This window comes from Sturnira hondurensis, unplaced genomic scaffold (genome assembly GCF_014824575.4).
Source record: "Sturnira hondurensis isolate 20B ecotype Veracruz unplaced genomic scaffold, ASM1482457v3 Scaffold0005220, whole genome shotgun sequence".
Lineage (NCBI taxonomy): Eukaryota > Metazoa > Chordata > Mammalia > Chiroptera > Phyllostomidae > Sturnira > Sturnira hondurensis.
The window spans coordinates 8734950-8756298 of NW_028077851.1; the positions used below are offsets into that span (position 1 = coordinate 8734950).

The window sequence follows — 21349 nt, forward strand, 5'->3', positions numbered from 1 at the left end:
TGGCCTGGCTGTTGTGACTCAGTGGACTGAGCACCAGCCTGTGAATGGAAAGGTCACTGGTTCGATTCCCGGTCAGGACACGTGCCTGGGTTGTGGACCAGGTGCCTAGTTGGGGGCGTGCAGAGGCAACCAGTCGATGTATCTTGCAGATCGATGCTTTTTCCCCCCGCTCTCCCTTCTTCTCTTCCCCTCTCTCTAAAAATAAATAAATAAATTTTTAATTTAATTTATTTTTAGAGAGAGGAGAAGGGAGGGAGAAAGAGAGAGAGAAACATCAATGTGTGGTTGCCTCCCATGTGGCCCCCACCGGGGACCTGGCCTGCAACCCACACATGTGCCTTGACTGGGAATCAAACCCGCGACCCTTTGGTTCGCAGCTCACACCCAGTCCACTGAGCTACACCAGCCAGGGCTAAAATCTTTTTTTAAAGTATGCAAATAATACTCCATAAACTTTGGAATGATTGGCTTCCTGAAACTTACAATATTAAGAAAAGTGGAAATAATTTTTTTCTTAAAACATAATGATTTATTAAAATGGTGGCAGCAACTGTGAGAGTGGTTTAAAAATCTCTAGAAAATGATCATTGAAAGTATAAATTAGAGTTGAACTTGTTTTGAAGTTCAGTGAACTTCAGCATAATATGACATGCCAGATCCAAAGACTCCATTTACCCACTTACATTTAGATCATCATTTTTTCTAGGTCAGGTGTAAGTGATACTACTATAGTGGTACTAAGTCACAATTAATGAATTTTTTCATCTTTCAGCAAAAATAGTGATCTTTGATATGCCTTGGATCATGAATGGTGAGTATATTACTTATACTTTCTCAAAGAAAATGTCTGGTTTCCTTTTGTCTTAGCCAATTTAGCCACATTTGTATGGTTGTTTAAAAAAACTTTGTATTTTTCTTGGTGTATACTCTTAAGAGACTAGAGCTGAAACACTCAAAGGCTGTTCCTAAGCAAATTGGGCTAACTCTCAGCTCATGGGGACACCACTGGTCTTCCCTAAAAATAGCCTCAGGAGGTTGAACCACGCAAGCAAAACTATAGTCAGAAGCCTCAGTCTGGTGCCCACAGATGGGGTATTTCCAAGAATACAGGCCTTGGCTAGGTTTTCTCATGAGCTTCAGATGTTGAGGATGAAGGTAGGATGAATCTGAAATTTGCTTCAAATCTCTGTAGTCGCATAGCCCTTATGATGGTTATAATAAGCGGAACCTCAATTCTTGAACTTAATTTGTTCCGGAAGGCTGTTAGAGAATCAATTTGTTTGAAAACCGGATCATTTTTTTCCCCATTAGAAATACTGTATCCGCATGAAAGGGTTGTCAGGTCGAGAACTGAAGTTTTGTATAACAACCGAAACATGTTTTCCGTGCACAACTTGGTCGAGAACTGAATTGAGATGGGAGAGGTTCGAGAACCGAGGTTTGACTGTGTATTTTTTGATAAAAATTTTGAAACTACTAAAAAACACTAGTAATCAAAAAACTTCTCACAGAGAAAAGCCCAGGACCAAATGGCTTCACTAGTCAATTGTACCAAACACGCAAAGAAGAAGCAACACCAATCCTTTGTAAATTCTTCCAAAAAAAAAAAAAAAAAACAGAAGAGGAACAATTCCTAATTCATTTAATGAGCAAGTATATCCCTAATAACATACATCACAGGACAACTACAGACCAGTACCCCTTATGACTACAGATGGACCAACCCTCAATAAAGTACTATCAAACTGATTCTAGCAATATAAAAGGGATTCCACACCATGACCAAGATGGATTTATCTCAGGAATGCAAAATCAGTTCAACGTAAGAAAATCAATGTTATCCAACATATTCATACGCTGAAGGGGGGGGGGGACCACATGATTATCTCCACAGACACAGAAGAAAGCATTTCAAAAAATTCAGCACAGTCCCATGACAAACACACTCAAGAAAGTAGGAATAGAAAGCACAAATAGTTGAAACAATTGTGAAGTTAGGGGGACCACAGTGCTCCACCCTGGGCTACTACCTTCACTTGTGACACCAATTGTACGTTCAGGGGGTTCCAAACCACTCTCACTCAGGTTTACCAGAATGACTTACGGAACTCAATGACAGCTGTTATACTCACAGTTACAGCTGATTACCGAGATAGGATTCAGATTTAAATTAGGGGAAAGAAAAACAGTGGCATCCAGGTGAGTACCAAATGTGGAGCAAGGTCATTGTCCAGCATCCATGTGGCAGCGCCCATCGAGTGTTGCCAGCCAGGGAAGATCACCCAAACCACAGTGTTCCCAGTTTTCATGGGGTTTCATTACACAGGCCCTGCTGATTTAGCACAAAGGCTTATCTCAGTCTCCAGTATCCCTAGGGTTCTACTGATTCTGTGTGACACAAAGTCCCCACCCTGAGTTGTATTGTTCCAGTGTGACCCAAGGTCCCCAGACAAACAAAGATACTGCTGAAAGGCATGAAGATTATCTCCCAGCAGCCGAAGACAAAGGCCAGACGTTTCTTGGGAAAAGGTTAATTCTTCGCTACACAGGAGACAATGTCTTCAGCCTGATAAAAGGCATCTTTATGAGACCTGCATTTATGAAATCCCAGAGCTAACATGGAGTAATGCTGACCATATTTGCAGGTCACATAATCTTCTGTATGCAACATTTCAAGGAATAGAAACAAAAAAAATAACTTACAAGTAATCAGCAAGTTCAGCAAGGTGGCACAAAGTCAATACAAAAAATCCATTGTATTTCTATACACTCACAATGAATAATCCAAAAGAGCAATTAAGAAAACAATTCAATTTATAATAGTATCACAAAGGATGAAATACTTAGAAATAAAAGTAGTAGAAATAAAAGTAGTAAAAAGAGTCCAAGACTTAGACACTGAAAATTACGAAACACCATTGAAGGAAATTCAAGATTTAGGTAACCAGGCACCTCTTATTCAGGGATTGGAAGACCTAATATTTTTAAGATGACAGTACTTTCTGAAATGATCAACATATTCAATGCAGTCCATGTCAGAGTCCCAGCTGACTTTTTTTTTTAACAAACTGACAAGCTTGTCCTTAAATTGAAATAGAAATGCAAGGGATTCAGAGTGGTAAAAATCATCTTGAAAAAGAACAAAGAAACTGGAGGACTCACACTCTTGATTTCAAAACTCATTACAACGCTATAGTGATGACGATGTCATGGTATGGACATAAGGATAGATACATAAACAAAATAGAATTGAGAGTCCAAGAAGACACTCTGACAGTTATGGTTAATTGATTTTTTCACAGTGGTGCCAAGACAGTTCAGTGGAGGGAACAATAGTCTTTTTAACACTGGGACAACCGAACATTTCCATTCAAAAGATTGAAGTTGGACCTCCCATCATATACAAAAATTCAATATAGGAGTTAAAACTACAAAACCCTTATAATAAACCATAGGAGTAAATCTTTATGACCTTAGTTGAGGCAGTGGTTTCTTACATATGGCACCAAAAAAACCATAAGTGACAAAAGAAAAAAAATAGATACATTTTGGACTTCGTTAAAATTTAAAACTTGTGTGCTCCAAAGAATACCATCAAGAAGGTGAAAACATAGTTCTCAGAATGAAATAAAAGTCTTTATGGATCATATATTTGATAAGGGACTTCTGTTTGTAGTATATAAATAACTTTTACAGTGCAACAATAAAAAGACAAATGACCCAATCAAAAGGGTTGAAAGATTTGAATAGACATTTTTCCAAAGAAGATATGCTAATGGAAGTGAACACATGACGAGATGCTCAACATGAGTCATTAAAGAAATTCATGTCAAACCACATTAACAAATTTTAGCCCACACTGAAGACCTGGTTTAGTACCAACAGTAAATTAACTGAGAAAGAATGAAAAGATTTAATAAAGTGACTGTTTTTTCTTCAGCTGCTTTCAGAATTGTGAAATCCTGGCTTGGCCCAGAAGCAGTGAGTTTGTTGAAGTTTACAAGTAAAAATGAAGTCCAAGACTATGTCAGTGTAGAATACCTGCCTCCCCACATGGGTGGAACTGTAAGTATAGCACTTGAAACTTGTCTCTAAAATAAGACTGGGCCATGCACGTTAGGCTGTATTCTTGCCTCAGGGAAAAAGGGAAAGCAATGTCATAACATCCAAAGAAAGATCACAGATCCCCCAAAATAGCAAGCAGGGTTACACTTTTCAAGTTTTCCAGTTGTTGGATTGCTATTTTTGAATGCTTCTAACCTGAAAAGTGTTCCGTAAAAAGAAGTATTCAGTAAATCTGCTGCTATCCCAACCACCCTGTTCCCCACCCCAGTTCCCCTTCTTATATTTCTTTCCAGGAAGGGATCTCTAGTGCCTGTATAAACAACTGTCGAGTATATGTAATATATGTATAAGCTGATAGAATGTATATGTAATCCTTCCTTCTACCCATCACTTTTTAACAAGTAGTAAGTTTCAGTACTATTGTGTATCCTGCTTTTTGCTCTACAGACATGTCTCACAGATCCTTCCAAATCCATATGCAACACGCAGTCCTTACTCTTATTCCCGGCTGCGTAGTATCCAGTGTCTAGAGATAAACCATAAATTATTTCATTAATGACCATTAGGTATTTGGTTTCCTTTTGATGTGTCTTTGGTTTGCTTCCAATTGTTTACTATTGGACAATCTTTTTTTAATTTAAAAGATAATATATACTCTCAACTGTTTTAGAAATTATTTCACTACTTACAAATAAGAGACTAGGAGTAAATAGGTATGTGTTAAATTCTTAAGACTGTGTAAGAGTGAAACATGATATATGACTTTATATATTGTGAAACCTATAGAATTGTTATGCTTTGGGTTAGCTTGATTAATAATATTTTTATTTGATTTTTATAATCTACCTTGTTTATTGCCTTCCTGGCAAAATTGTACTCAACCAGAACCAAGGGGATAGCGAGATGAAAAGCTGGTATGTCCTTTGTTACCTTTGATTTTTAAAAAACTTGAACTAATATCTTTAATTTGAAGTTTGCTGCTTTCCTGCTCCTGAAGCATTAGTCATATTTTAACCTAGAAGAACCAGTGTATGCTTCATTTCAAATACTACCCTTAGTTCAAACGGTGCTTTGATTGATTGGCCATTTTTACGGTTTTCCCATAAAATTGTTATATCTTAAAATTGATAGCATTTAGTAAAATTTATTTTTATTTGTAGAGGTATAAAAGGTTATTTTGTTTCCCTTCTCTGATATAAGTGGTGTATTTCTTCAGGATTGTAGTAAAAATTGTAGTTAGAACTACTATATTTTCAGGGATTTTTTTTTTGTTTTTCAGAAAGTATTAGTTGTACATAATTTTTTAAAAAAAACAGCAAACAATACCAAAGACGGGAAAGTGTAACATGGCAGTGAAAAGCACATCTTCCTCCCCAGGTTGCCACCCACTGCTTTTGTCTGGAGGCTGCACTGTCTCCGAGCGCTCACTCCACCCAGAAACACTCTTCCATTGTACTGTTTCACACAGTGGTCCCATACCATGTATAGAATGTTGTGTTTTTGGAGCATTTATTTTTAGCTTATACCATATTTTTTTAAATAATTTTATTTATTTATTTTTTTAGATATTATTTATCTTTAGAAGGGAAGGGAAAGAGAGAGGGAGAGAAATATCAATGTATGATTGCCTCTCGTGAGACCCCTGCTGGGAACTGGCCTGCAACCCAGGCATATGCCCTGACTGGGAATCGAACCTCGATCCTTTGGTTCGCAGGCCCGTGCTCAATCCACTGAGCTACGCCAGCCAGGGCTAGCTTATACCATATTGATTCACAGAGCTCAACCTGATTCATTAAGCCCTTGCAGGACATTCCACTGTGTAGATGTAACATAACTTATTTAATCAATTCTCTCTTGAAAGTACATTACTTATTTTCTAATCTTTTGCCATTACTAATAGTGCTGCACTAATTATCTTGTAAATAACTCTTGGTACACAGGTGCACAGGTATATGTCTAGAAGTACAATCATCAGGTCAGTGGGTATATTTAGTGTTTAATTTTCATTACTGTTGCCAATTTCCCTCTTAAAGAGATTGTGTGCATTTACCAATAACACATGAAAAGGCTGGAACTGCATTCTTGCCAACACTGTGTATTCTCATGTTTGACAGTCTCAGGTGGAAAATATTTCATTACAGTATTGATTTGCATTTCTTTTGTTGTGAGTGATGCTGAGCATGTTTTAATGATTTAAAAGGCAGTCTTTATTGTTTCAATGAACTGTATCATTCCTATATTCCTTGTTGTGTTGCATTATTCTTTCCTTGTTGATTTGTGTATATTAACAAAAGCTGTCTTTTGTTTCTAGTATGTGTGGTGCATATTTCCTCAGTTTATGGCCTTTTTAGGAAAATGTGCCCAATTTTTATCAATATTTGCATGCTTTCTAGGTTTTGTGCTATGCTTAGAAAGGCTGTCCCTGCTTAGGTTTTTGTTTTTATTTTTTAAAAGATTGTATTTATTTTTAGAGAGGGGAAGGAAGGAAGAAGGAGGGGGAGAGAACCATCAATGTGTGGTTGCTTCTCGCGTGCCCCTCCACTGAGGACCTGGCCTGCACCCCAGGCATGTGCCCTGACTGGGAATCGAACTGGCGATCCTTAGGTTCACAGGCTGACATTCAATACGTTGAGCCACACCAGCCAGGGCAGGTTGCATTTTTCTTTCTTAATCCTCCTGTGTGTTGTTCTGGACCTTATATAGGTTTAAAATTCACACATTTGCAAGCACGCTTAAAGCTTTCATCCATCTGAAATTCTTTTTGGTGTAAAGAGTGAGCTAAAGATCCAGCTTGGTTGTTTTCACAGATGGCCGGCCAGTTGTCCCACACCGCTGATTACTTTTTCCCTTTTGGTTTGGTTTAAGTCTCACTGTCCAATTCAGTCTGTTTTCTTGGCTAAAGGACTGGATTTCAGTTTTACTGAGACCATTGTTTTTCTGCCCACCCTTTAGCAGGCTGATCCTAAAATTCTTTTCTTCTAGGATCCTTTCAAGTACAGCTACCCACCACTAGTAGATGATGACTTTCAGACACCATTGTGTGAAAACGGGCCTATTGCCAGTGAGGATGAAGCTTCAAGTAAGGAAGACATAGAAAGTGATGGCAAAGACACCTTGGAAACAATTTCCAATGAGGAACAAACGTCACTTCTGAAAAAGGTGACTTTAAGAATAAAGTTGAGTCAAAAACTGTAACCTAGCCCCAGTTCTAATAGCCTGCCGTGTGATTGGAGGTAATTCACTTACCCATCTGTCCTTCTGCCTCTTTGCGTGTAAAAAGAAAGAGGGATCAGATGGGCTGATTCCATTTTTGTATGAAAATGGGCAAAATGCACCTGGAAGGAATTGTTTCTTCTAAAATATTTCTCTTTATCTGAAATAAAAGTCATTAAAATGTTGCCTAGATCTGCTTCTTGTTTCATATTTTAAAAAGCACTTAGTTGTCATGTTGTCATTGGGGCCTTGACAGATAAATACATTATCATTTACAATAAATTGAAAGACTCTTAAGGGGAAGGAGAAACCATGTTATATTTTCCACAGTGACATTTAGAGTAGGCGCTCAATTATGTTGATATAAAGTTAATATATATTAAATATATAATTGAGTTACAATAAAGCTATGTTAAAGGTTATAATCTGGATGGATTCAATATAATGTGTACTTTCGTCCTAATGACCTACCCAACCGTCAAGTATGAAACTAAATTTCTTTCTCTTTTCTTTCTTCATAATTTCTTTTGTCTTTAGGTAAACCTAAGTGAGCCTACTTCCAAAGCAGAAGAAAATGAAAAAGTTGATTCCAAGATAAAAGCTTTCAAGAAACCATTGAGTGTGTTTAAAGGGCCCTTACTACACATCAGGTATTAGTGGGAGATTTTATTAACTCTGCTTTCGTAACATTTTCACCATCTCGAGGGAAACTGCAAAGTAAAGAAACTTCTGTACTGTTTTTGAAACGGGAGAAATACAAAATTAAGGGTTATTGAAGACTTACTTTAGTTTCCAGGTATCGTGGATATTTTTAGCTACCTTTCTGTTATTTATTCCATTGAGTGTGTTTAAAAGGCCCTCATACCTTATCAGGTAATAAAAGTGAATATTCATATATTAGCAGTTAATGTGAATGGCATGTATTTTTCTCGGTTTACTGATACTGTTAGACTTGCACAAGTTCAAAGATGCCAGAAACAACACTGAAATGTAGGTATTTATCCATTTGACTTTCCAAAAGCTGGATCAGAAAAATAGGTGTTTTTTTTTTTTCCTGCGGCCAAATTTTAGCTCATCTCTACTTCTGTTTCTAGGTTATACAATTCAAAAGATGCAGGATTGTTTCTTTATCATGATGTAAAGAGCTCTTTCTCACTAATGATGCGTTTGGTTGGTAAATCTATCTAGCCTTATGTTAATATTGCCCCACCATCCTTCTTTAATGAGGAGCTACTATATCATTTCCTTTGCCTGTACTTGAAACCTTCTGAGTAACTGTTTTAGGTGTGTCTGTTATGAATATGGCCAAAGTTTTAAAAACTGAATCTAAGTCTGTCTAATTGAGAAGATTAGTGTGTTACATGTTTTGATTACTGTTACATTTGGGTTTGTTGTGTGGGGGAGAGAGCGAAGGAGAAAGAGGGAGAAAGGGTTGGGGGGAGAGAAGCTGAAATGCACATGCATGTTCTGTTTTCCGTGGTTTTTCTTTGCCATTTTCCCTCTTGGGAGTTTCTTCCCCATGTGTCCTTCAGCTGGTTTGGAAGTTCCTGTTTTTTCACCGGAGGCCTGTCAAAAATGTAGGTCCCGGTTTATAAATATCAAGGTAGGGCCAGAAGAGCTTGGTAGGGAGAAAGCCAAAATAGAAATTGGGGCTCTGCCATTCTCTGCCTCTGCCCCAGGGAAGTCGTAGCACCTCTACACACGCCTGAGGACCCAGCCTGGGTCTGCCTCCCTGGAGCTTCTCACGGTTACTGAGAGCGGTTCTGAAATCCAAAACCACCCTATCTTTCCGCGGCACATTTCAGATCAAGTCCGAAAAGAAAACCCAGCAACCCTTCTCATTTTTACTGACCTGTCCAAAGCTGGGCAAAGCCCTCCTGGGAGAGCGCTTCCTTGAAAATGTACATTCTCTAGATGAGTAAACATCTCTGATAGGAGCACATTGCAGAGCTATATGACGAATCCACCCTTTTATCTAAAAACAAAAACATTCCCCATTGTTTGCAGGCACCTGATGCAATTTGGCCAGTGTTTAACTAAACTAAACAAACTTCGCTGAAGTCTTTATTGTTTTCATTTTAGGTCACGGGCATTACAGTGGTCAAGAATAGTAAAATTTGCATTTTGAGACACACTGCTTTTACTGTTTGACAAGTTCTTCCTGCACTTTTCACCCCAGATTTTTTTACCTGTTTTTCTTCTTCCCCATTACAAAGAAAAAGCCCGTATTAGTAAGAAATGATTCTGTTCCTTGAATACATCTCTAATGATCTTTCTTCTTAAATTATGCTGTTCTCAGTTGGTGTATCAAAATATGGCCCATTGTAATCTCTTTGTAATTAGATGGAGCTAAAGCAGCAATTCTCTCTGCTTTGATTATTATCTATAACCTAAAGAGTTTAAGCAAATGTACCTTAGGTTGGAGCTAATTATGGGACTAATGCATAATCTTCCTAGTTCTCTTTCTCTCTGCTTCTTCTTATTTTGCTTTTGATCTTGGAAAAAACCTAGGACTTTTTAAATACCCTACATTGACTCAGTAAGATTCAAATACAAAATACATTAGATAATTATTTTGTAATCTTGTCTTTTTTGATGAAATGTCTTTATACAAATGTGCATAAGATATTAACCAAATGTTTTTCTTCAAGCTACATTAGGGTCGTTGTGTACTCTGAGTAATACAAATGCCTTATGTTGTTTTCATCACTTAGCCCAGCTGAAGAACTGTACTTTGGAAGTGCAGAATCTGGAGAGAAGAAAACTTTAATAGTGTTGACAAATGTAACCAAAAACGTAGTGGCGTTTAAGGTACATTTCTGAAAGGTGGGATAAAGTATGTGTGAAAATTTGACATGGGGAGTGATTTTTAGACATTTTCATTGAGAGGTTGATCATTTTGAACTTGCACAGTGGTTTCATTTATAGTCTTTTTAGGCATGTTATATTGCCTTCTAGTTCTTCTACCTATGTGGTATAGCGTATCTGAAATTTTTCCTGGGGTCTATATTTTAACATTTTATTTGCAGTAATAGGCTAATGCATACATTAATCCCAGGGTTTAACATTTGTTGTAAGTAAGAAACCCAAGGAAAATCATTCTTCACTACATGAATCATTCTTAATTAACAGTAAAAAATAAAACTGTAAAATCAAATATGCATTTTCTTCCCAGTGTAGCATATTCAGGAGTACTGGTTTATACTGGGTACTCACCTGATACTGAGCATCACTTTTAAGAAGACTGAGTCCGCCACCACCCCATATTATAGGCGTCGCTTCCTTAAATCATCCATTGAATTTAAATTTAACCACTAGGATGTCTGGATACATTTAATTATCTGCTGTTTTTTAAATTTCTGTACAGTATTGTAACATGTACAGTTCTTTCAATTTGCCTTATGAAATTCATGTGCTTAGCAGATGCTATTTAACAGATACAGAGTAATTATTTTATTTAAGAGGAAGGATAAGTGACAATTGGCCTTAAAAAACGAGTAAATATTCTTTAATGAGCTTGAGACACTTTTTTCCTAGTGGCAGGGAAAAATACATTCTGAGTATAATCACCAAAGTTTATTAGTTTTGGTGATTATTAACTGCTGGTTTTGTTAAAAGTCCTTTTTAAGCCATTTTTCTCCAGAAGCATCAAGGTTACCATGTGACTCCTGTGTTTATGCACAGGTGCGAACAACTGCTCCAGAAAAATACAGAGTCAAGCCGAGCAACAGCAACTGTGACCCTGGCGCATCAGTGGATATCGTTGTGTCTCCCCACGGGGGTGAGTTGTCATGTGACGGGAGCCACTGCACTGTAGACTTTATTTTCCCACGTGTAAAAGGAGATAGGCGAACGGTCTCTGAAGTCCTTCCTACCATTAAATAAGCTTTCATTGTTCTTGAACCAGTAAAATTGTTGAAACGGATGCCAGCTGAAATCAAACCTCAAAAAGGAAGTCCTCCTTTTTAGAACTTTTTGTTAATGTAGTTCCATAGCCTTATCTTTCATTTTTTTCGAGAATACTGCCTCAGGCCACATATCTAATCCATTGTCAAGATTCCTGTTTACGTAATAAGCCGCCCTTTTGGAATGCAGGTTTAACTGTGTCTGCCCAAGACCGGTTTCTGATAATGGCTGCAGAAATGGAGCAGTCGTCTGGCACGGGCCCGGCGGAATTGACTCAGTTCTGGAAAGAAGTCCCCAGAAACAAAGTGATGGAGCACAGGTATGGTGTCTACTCACGGGCATTCCAATGCACTGGGAAGGATCAGAGAGAGAACTGTGCCTACACGGGCTAGGCAGGCGTAGTTTCCTTCTGGAGTTCGGCAGACACCGAGGCATGTAGTGGGGGCTGAGTTCTGCGAGGCTGTGGGAGTGAGTTTCATTCTCTTCCGGGAATGAGACCTGGAGTTTCTCGAGGTGGTTGCTGACAGCAGACGTTGGCTTTCAGGCCCAGTGCAAGAATCTGGATGTGTCACAACACAGATCCTGTCTGGTAACTGCAGTACAGTCATGGGTGGGAAGAATATGACTCAGCAGCCCATCAAGGGCCCCGTGGGTAGGGATAGAGTGAGCACTGATCTTCCTAACTCTTCTCCAAATTGGGCAGACTCCTTGTGAAAGCGGAGGTGAGAAGAGCCTTGTAATTTCATCTTGCTAAGGAAGTCCCCAATGCTAGGGACGTCACCATATCCCTCTGTCCTCCTTTCAGGGTGGTCCTCCCATAGACACAGCAAGACAATTGTCTGGGATGAGAGCACTCCAAAAATGTTTTCCAAACATAGAAGATTTTCCAATTGAAAGGATCTATCACCTGCCATTGATGAGTAGGCTCTCACATTAATCTCAATAGCAACTCACACCAGTGAGCCTTTTTATGGCTTGAACATGGATGCAGGAGGTATCCCAAAAGAGCAATCAACAAACACAGTCCTCACAAGATCAGAAAGTTCAAAACCAGTCTAGTGCAAACATGTCTCCAGTTTCCCACAAGAAAGTGAGATGCCTCCAGTCACAGACTCGCTAATCTGCACGAGGCGGCTGCTCACTGGAGGGGGCCTTTTCCAGCACTTACAAGACGAGGAAGGGTGAAACGACAAAGGTCCTTATGGACTGGGACCTCTGGTGACAAACTCCCTTGGAACTGGCACAGTCAGACAAAAAAGGAAGCTGTTTGTCACTTTATGTCTTGGATCTCCGAGCTACTCAGCTGGCTGCCACATGCATGTATCTCTCCAGAGAAAATATTCTTTCTGGTCCCAAAGCCAAGGTCTCCAGACATAGAACTAGACCAAAGGAACACCTCATTATGCCTATGGTTCTTCTCCTTCTGACAAATGAAAGGAAAATGGTGACTCCTGGGTACTCACCATTTTCCTGCCAGAAAATGGATCGGTAAAAAACAGGAGCACTCAACAAAAATCTCTACTGAAATCACTGGACCCCAGGAACTAGTTCGCACAAATATTTCTCTTTCTAATCTAAAGTTGAAAGGAGGGCACAAGGACCTTCCGCTCTCAGCCTGGCATTAGAGTGACATCTGGGAGAGGTGACTTGGGTGAGAATTCTTACCCCTTCACCGGCTTCTGCTGGCTTTCCAGGATCCAGCCTGCAGGCTCCCGGCCAGTGCGGCATCTGAGCAGGTCCCATAGTCACTCACCAAACTGTAGAGAAGGGAACATGATTTTGCTTTACCCTTCAACCTTCTTGGCTGAGTCTCCTCCCCACCAGTCAAAGACAGACAACAGGAGAAAAACAGAAGTTTAAAACGTGTATATCATCCTATATGCATGGGAGGGACCCAGAAACAGTAAAACTCCCCCAAATGGCCCAAGCTCCCACCTTCAGTACCATCTCCAGCTAAAGATAAACACATGCTAGGGTAAAGGAGCCAGTGGTGGTGGGTTATCAAGGAAAGCATAGCAGACAAGAGTCAGGTTGTTAGGTAGATTTGGGTCAGTGCTTTCTCCAGTGATAAGAATTTCTAGAGATTTAGTCTTCTTTCTGGTACAGGGAGGGAGAGACCCTTAAAAATGGGCACTGCCCTTATAAATGTAACTCTTACAAAAGGGGAACTTCCTGGTTTTCAGAGCTTTTCCGGTGTCTGCTGTTTCTTTATTAAAAAACAGCTCAAAACATTTTGGGGTGGTGAATTCTGTCCATTTCAAAGATAAAAATACACACTGAGCTGCCACCTTAGCTGAATCTGGGGGGAGGAATGAGTATTTTCACCTTTGTTACATATACTTCTTATGGGTTTTTTGTTCTATTCTATAGTTTACTTTTTTTTTATTACAAATTTTAAAAAGTTATGTTTCCTTTGGATTGTCACAGATTAAGATGCCACATTGTTGAAAACAATAAACCAAACACTCTCACCTTGAAAGACGGTGCTTTTAACGTGTCAGATAAAACCAGTGAAGATATGTGTCTACAAGTAAGTGCTTGTTCTTCCTCATACAGTGTCGTTAATGCTAGTTAACAGTAGAAATCCATCTTCCCCACTGCCGTAAGGACAACCTCTGGCATAGGCACAGCAGAAATGCCCTCTTCTTTGTGAAGGGACGCCAGATCGGAAATGGTAAGCTGTGAGTTACTTTTGGAGATCCAACATTTTTAAGACTCTGGCCATTTTCATTTGAACTAGGAACCATGTTGCAAAGCGCATGGTGCTTTGGGGAGGAATCAGAGAATCCAAACTCATGGAAAAGGTACCACGTAGTGCATTTCAATTCAAAAAAGGAGGAGGGTGAAAGGCTCTCCTTTCAGTAGCTGGTTTTGGTACTTCCAGGAAGTGATTGCTTTGCTCCTTTCTCAACTAAAAATTAGATCTTTTCAAAATGCAAGTCAGCAGATGTGCATCTGTTCGCCAGACGAATCTAATTCCTCACTGCATTTCCAGCTACCAGCCTTCAGAGTAGATGGACCCCATCCTGTAAATGTGTGGGTTTCTTATACTCCTGTTTGTTATTCACGTGATTAATGTACAGTTGACTGATAAAAATCTTTTCATCCTTTTTTCCCTGTTTAGCTCAATCGTTTACTAGAAAGCAATAGGAAGCTTGAAGACCAAGTTCAGCGTTGTATCTGGTTCCAGCAGCTGCTGCTTTCCTTAACAGTGCTCTTGCTTGCTTTTGTCGTCTCTCTCTCCTATTTGTTGTACAGTTAAAGAAGTGGTGCTCGGTAGGGAACGTGTGGCTCTTTCATCCATTAGTTGGAAGAAGTGAGGCCCAGCCCTTCACCACGCTACTAACAGTGTCACATACCTGTGCTTCCTAAAAGGAAATGTGTGGCAGTTTAGAGGGGAACAGATACATGTCTTGAAAATCAACTGGTAAAATAAAGAAACACTGAAGAAACTGATAAGAGTATATAGCTAGTTAGTAAAACAGATAAAGGCCTATTCATTGTGTAAATTCATTGTTTAGATCTAACTTATTTTTTCCTTTTGATTTGAAGACTTTTCAAAGCTCAAGTTTTATCATGTGAATATATAGAACTGAAAAGTATAACATGCTTTGTTGCAGCCCAAAAAAATGTAATCTGCTTTTTTATGACATGATTATTAGAGCTGAGCCAACTTACTAGCTTTTCTATACTGTGTATATAGAACATGTATATTGGGGGGAAACATGCAGAGTAATTTCTTTAATCATGACTTTGTAATTTTGAGAATTACTTCCAGATGCTAGTCAATAATCTTTTGGAATGTAAAACTATTTAATGCCAAACAACCTTTTGCCTTTGTTTCTTATCTGTCTTCCGTAACAGCCTGCCTTTTATTAACCTTGGACTTTTTTATGAACACTCAATGAGGTAGAATTTGGAAGGCTAAGTTCAGTTGGATTTTCGTTGTTACACTCTTTCATGTCATGCACTGTGTCTGGCCCCTGACCTGTTCGCCTCATTTATTTAAAGACCTGATCGCCCTCTATTGCACTATCTTCGCCCTGTGTTCTTAAATGAAAGGACTTAGGCTAAAAATTTTTGGAAAGTTAGTGTCTGAGATTCATAGCAGTATAATTCTTTCCCATTTCCGCTCCTTGTTAAAGTCAGCCATGAAGAGGGAACTTGACAAAAGACTAGAGTATCTATGAGGAAGGGAAAATCAAAAATCAAGTGTCAGTTCTCCCTTTAAGAGTGAAACACATAACTCATGATCAATTGTAGAACCTTCAGGCCAGGGCCAAGGGCGTGCCTGATGCTCTGCCTTTTTCACAGCAATACCCAGGAGGGTTCCCAGATGAATTAGTTTGTTCTCATTAACCTGACCGGTTTCGGTCCCCGCAGGTTCACATTTAAAACCTGCTTCATATGAAAGAGAAACAGTCTGCCTGTAAAATGGATTTTGCATTTTGATTGAGCCGTGTTTGGAGATTTTATTTTTATTCTGAAATGCAGTGCTGGTGGCTTTCATCTGCAGAAGTTGATGATTCCAAAACTCAGTTATGAAGAACCATATAATAGAGTCCCTTCAAAACTGGCCTATGAAATCAAACCTTAAAAGGACACTGGTCTGATACTTGGTCTTAACTTGGGTTTTTCTGTTTCAGTTTGCCAACTCCAGACGTGAAAGTGACTGCAGTCTGCCCTAAGTACAATCCATAGTCCCCCTCTGTGTCTGTGCACAGCACTTTCCCTTACATGTTAGATTCCTAGCTTTAATATAATGTAATCCCAAAATGTACGCCTTTTGTTCCTCAGCCAATAAATGAGGAAATAATTAGTCAAAATTGGAAATGCACTGTCCTAACACTGTCCCTTTAATGTTTCATATAACAATTACATTGACTTACTAACACATTCTTCCCTAACGTCTGGGCAGTTGAATTTATTTAATAATGTATCTTGTTAACATTTGTGTGTCTGTTAAATGTGACTACACAAAATGACACAAAATTCACTATAAAATCAAAGGCATCTAAACTTCTGTACATGTATTGATTAATCACTATATTTCCATTTCATTTTATTCTGTCTTCCTTTTATTTAATTACATTTGTATGATGATTTTTGGTACTCTGTAATTATTTTATTTTGAATCAAATCATTCTGTTTTTATGACCAAATGACCAAGAACCAACATATAAGTTTAGATTGTTTTCACTTGAGGATGGAAATGAATCGATTTTTGCATGAACACATTCATGAGATAGCATTAGTCTGATCTGTGAGTAGCCTAAAAATGCGATTGCTGGTAAATCTAGCCTCAAATTTCATAATAATAGCATAACTTTTTATATCTTGCCATTAATTTTGACTGGGTTTAATAGCACTTTATTGTACTATTGCAAAAAATATATTCCTAGAATTGTTGTCAGTGTAATTTCTCTAATGTTCTGGTGCTTTTCATATATTTTCAGTATTTTTATTACTATATTGGTATTTTCTTTGTATAAATCGATCAAGAGAACATGTTTTCTATTTTAATATGTTTTAGAAAAATAATTGCATTTATGAAATAAATATCATCAGGAAAAATCTCTGGCCTCTCGTTCATAAAGTATCTCAAAACCAGTGTTTAGGCTCACTCTGACCTTTCCAAGATTACATTAATTTCTTTTAGACTTGCTTCGGTAAGGACAGCTCCGCAAGCTTCCAAAGATGCGATTATGTTCACTCCCAGGTGACCTGCCCTTAGTGTGTCCCTCTTCCTGGCCCGGGTCAAGGTCTGGCTGCTCTTCACTGAAGCTCTGCTTTCCTTGGACTTGGCATTGGACTGGCGGGGCTGGGGGCTCCATGGGGAAGGAGGGAGGCCCAAAGGGCAGCCATTGCTCCTTAGAAACAAATAGGACGTGTTTATCTTCTAAACTGAAGAAGTAGAGATACAAAGCCGTCAGAAAATTAAAATGGAGCTGCGAAGACAAGAGTAACCTAACATGAGGCACCACATCTACTGTGGCAAGTGCGGTCTCCTTCCCTAAAAGACAGTTTTTGAGGAAACAGAACAGCTGTGGGGACTGTTCTGACTAGGAAAGCTCCAGTTACTTTCCCACAGTCGGCAGCTCTTTCTCTCTTGATTTTCGCCAGCAGCTCAAGGTATGCTGATGTCACAACACCATGGGACCTCAGAGGCATAGGGCTGCCCTTCTCCTTCTGGCCCAAGAGGACGGAAAGGAAATTCTCCCATCTGATCCGACTGAGGCAATCAGTGGTGGTTAGGAGGGAGGGCTCTGACGTAAGACTGTCTGCCACTTGCTCTCTGTGTGACTTGGGAACATGAATGACCTCTTTCGGCCACTGTTTCCTTGTCCCCGAGTGCATCTGATAAGCATAGTACTGTTTCATGGGACAGATGTGAGCGCGACAGGACATAGTGCATTAAAGCAGCCCACCTTTGATGGGCTGGAAAAGGTTGGCCTGGCTCTGATGCTCTTTCCTCCACCTCATTCAAAGACAAACTTCAGTTCTCCAAATGTTACCCTGCTTTGTACTCCCCTACCTCGCCTTTGTAACACCTCTTAATTCTGCTGCTTAGGCCCAGGGACACACCCAAGGGCCCAGCAACGCTCGGCTGCCTTGACTCCTGTGAAGGAGGATCCCTTCCAGTCTGAGGAAGATGCGCTCAGATGTTTTCTTCCCATATAACTGCAATCCCTTCCAAACACCACACACATGGAATTGATCTTGCAACATTCCCTGCAACTGTTCCCCCTTGAGTTCATAACAATTAAAATATCACATAAACCATAGGATCATTCACATGTTCATAATAGTTTTGTCTTACAGTGAATAAAATGACCTCCCTGTAATGTTCAAACATTTTCTCCCCTTCTCTACCCTACTCATCATGTCCCCTACCATGCGAAGTATGACTGATCTCTTGCACGTTTAAATATTTGACAACTGGGGCCTGGCTGGTATGGCACAGTGGATTGAGCACCAACCTGAAAGCCAAAGGGTTGCCAGTTTGATTCCCAGTCAGGGCACATGCCTGGGTTGCGGGCCAGGTCCCCAGTAGGGGGCGTGCAAGAGACAACCACACATTGACGTTTTCCTCCTTCCTTTCCCCTCTAAGAGTAAATAAAATCTTTAAAAATTTTTGACAATTGGTTCAACTGGCAAGAATAGAGAGGAACAGCTCCCTGACCCTTAGGAACAAGATATGTGCATATTTTAATTCTTTCTAAAGAGAGTTTGAGTGTCCTTGAAACTGTACTAGTTTGTCCTGAAAATTCTGGGAATGCATTCTAAGATGTGTTTTACACATAAGGAATCCAAGTGCCTGAGAAGTAATTTTCTTTCCCAAGGTCACATGGCCATTTGGTTTCAGAGCAAAGAGTTGAACTAGTTTTGCAAGTCCAATACTTGTCTGTTACAACCAACCAGAGCTGCTATGTCTAAATTATAGGTTTAAGTGTTGAAAGGAGAGGGCGGAGAGCTTTACCTTCACTGAACAGTGGAAGAGAAGACAGACACAGGTTTCAACTTCACAGGTCCATTTACACATGGATGTTTTCAACAAATACTGTAATGTACTATTTAAAGATTTTATTTATTTTCAGGGAGAGGGAAGGAGGGAGAAAGAGAGGGAGAGAAGCATCAATGTCAGAGCTACATCGATCCCGTGCCCCCAACTGGGAACCTGGCCCGCAAGCCTGGCCTGTGCCCTGACCGGAAATCAAATCGGCGACCCTTCAGTTCACAGGTCATTACTCAGTCTACTGAGCCACACCAGCCAGGGCTGTAATATATTTTTTGTTCCTCATGATTTTTTAAATTTTATTTATTTATCTTTAGAGGGGAAGGGAAGGAGAGAGGGAGAGAAATATCAATGTATGGTTGCCTCTTGTGTGTCCCCTGCTGGGAACTGGCCTGCAACCCAGGCATGTGCCCTGACTGGGAATCGAACCTCAATCCTTTGGTTCGCAGGCCCGTGCTCAATCCACTGAGCTACACCAGCCAGGGCAGTCCTCATGATTTTCTTAACATTTTCTTTCCTCTAGCTTACTTTATTGTAAGAGTATAGTATGTAATTATATAACACAACAAGTGTGTTCATCGACTGTGAATGTTACCTGCCAGGCTTCCAGTCAACAGTAGGCTATTAGTAGCTAAGTTTTGAGGGAGTGAAAATGATACACCAGTTGTCAATGGTGTGAGGGGTTGACACCCCTAACCCTGAGGAGATGTAGAAGTGACAAAATACAATATTCACACTCAAGACCCGTGGCCAGAAAATCAGTGTGTTGGTATTCTAAGCTACAGCTACACCTTACTTTGAAAAAGTTTTGAAACATAAGGGTTCATTTACTGTTTTCTTTGACGGGGAATTGGGTGTACAGCATCAACCTTCTGAGAAGTTTATTCATCACCACAGAAGGACACACAGTAGGGTGTGCTGCTACTAGTCTCAGCCATCAGTCTAGTCATGTACCATATGTTGGTGTGTATAATGCACGCCCACATGTTTGTGCGCACTATACATGAGACCCATTATTATACTCACGGTATGTAGTCATTATACTCACGTATAATGTGCATGCTTACTTTTCCCTCAAAAATCTGGGCAAAAACACTGCATGGCAAAATACGGTACTCACTAAAATCAGAGCATGCAAGTTTTTTTGTTGCCTTGTAACAAACCAGGGCAAATTTAGCATCTTAAAACACAAATTACAATGTGTGTGGGTTGACCCTGAACAAGTCTGGACTCTCTGCCCAAGGTTGCACAAGACTAAAGTCAAGCTGTCAGCCACCTACATCCTCCCTGAAGCCACAAGGGGACAAAGATCCACGGTCCACTGCCAAGTGCCTTTGGGTTGTTGGCAGAATTTCTCTACTTGTGGCTATTTCACTAAGGCCCTCAATTCCTTGCTGGCTATTAGCCAGGGATTGCTCTGGGCTCCTAAAGGTCACTGCCAGGTCCTTGCTATGTGAACTCTTTCACCATCAGTTCACAGAATGGCTGTTCCTACTTGAAATCTCTTTCAGGAAGGACCCAATTCTATTTAAGGGCTGACCTGGTGGGGTCAGGCCGACCCAGAACAATCCTCTTTCTGATGAACTCCAAGGTAATGGATTAGGAGCCTTAATTACACCTGCCACACAAAAATCCCTTCTGCTGTATAAACTAACCTAAATCATGGGAGTGCAACCCCATCCCATTCACTACCTGTGGCCCCACCCTCAAAAGGAGAGAGTTAGGTATGGTGTTGGGGGGACCTGCAAGCTCACACAACCCTGTATCTCCATTTTACAGACCGGGAACCAGAGAATCAGAGGACTGGCCCCGATTTTTTACCCAATCTAATTTCCTGCTTGGAATTCACAAATGTCCTCCACAGCATAGGAAGTAGCCCAGAATGTCCATGGTCAGCACCAAACGACAGGCATGCCAGTCACTATGCCTCTATTGCAGTAGGCTTTGTTAAGTCTCACGTCTCAGTATGCACAGGTCTTCAAACTTTTATAAACTATCAATAAGAAGTATATCAGCACTATTTTCACCATTTATTTAATCATAAAGATCCCTTCAGGCCTGGCTGGTATAGCATGGACCTGTGAAGCAAAGGATCGCAGGTTCAATTCCCAGTCAGGGCACATGCCTGGGTTGCAGGCCAGGTCCCCAGTTGGGGGCACATGGGAGGCAACCACATATTGATGTTTCTCATCCTCTTTCTCCTTCCCTTCCCCTCTCTCTAAAAATAAACAAAACCTTTACAAAAATCCCTTCAACACCATTCTCATGATAAGTGAGTGGGCTAGGGGGAAGGGGACTTCCAGTAATTATGTGCTTTTGTAAACAAAGTGCTAGTGAAAAACAGTAAGTTTTATGAATTTTCCTTTTTCCTTTGAAATAATCCATTCACTTCAGTTAGTTTGTTTACATTGCTTTTCTCAGACATAAATAGGCTCTGTGGAGGGAGCTGCTTAAAAGGTTTAAAACTATAAGAAAGGACAAAAGTCCCCACAGAGACTTACATCATGATTCCCAGCATTTATACTGTCCAATATACTCTGGACCAAACACCAGCACCTTGAATTACTCCAAAAATTCCCCTGAAAATTGTCAGGTTATTCTGGAACTCTGTATATATGTATGGGTGTTGAAAATCTCACTAGTTTCCTG

At 39.9% G+C, this 21349-nt stretch overlaps 1 protein-coding gene across 2 annotated transcripts in view; it reads left to right on the forward strand.

Annotated features, from left to right (window-relative positions):
- MOSPD2 (motile sperm domain containing 2) overlaps positions 1 to 16758 on the forward strand; it is a 41874-nt gene extending 25116 nt beyond the window's left edge. Inside the window, exons 7-15 of one of the 2 annotated variants that reach the window (XM_037046335.1) lie at positions 773 to 811; positions 3941 to 4065; positions 7048 to 7224; positions 7816 to 7928; positions 9993 to 10089; positions 10963 to 11059; positions 11374 to 11503; positions 13612 to 13714; positions 14309 to 16758. In XM_037046335.1, the coding sequence (XP_036902230.1) occupies positions 773 to 811; positions 3941 to 4065; positions 7048 to 7224; positions 7816 to 7928; positions 9993 to 10089; positions 10963 to 11059; positions 11374 to 11503; positions 13612 to 13714; positions 14309 to 14446 (1019 nt within the window). In that variant the 3' untranslated portion in view covers positions 14447 to 16758. The remainder of the gene's footprint in view (positions 1 to 772; positions 812 to 3940; positions 4066 to 7047; positions 7225 to 7815; positions 7929 to 9992; positions 10090 to 10962; positions 11060 to 11373; positions 11504 to 13611; positions 13715 to 14308) is intronic. The other variant, XM_037046336.1, reaches the window with a different exon arrangement.
- The last annotated feature ends 4591 nt before the right edge of the window (positions 16759 to 21349 follow it).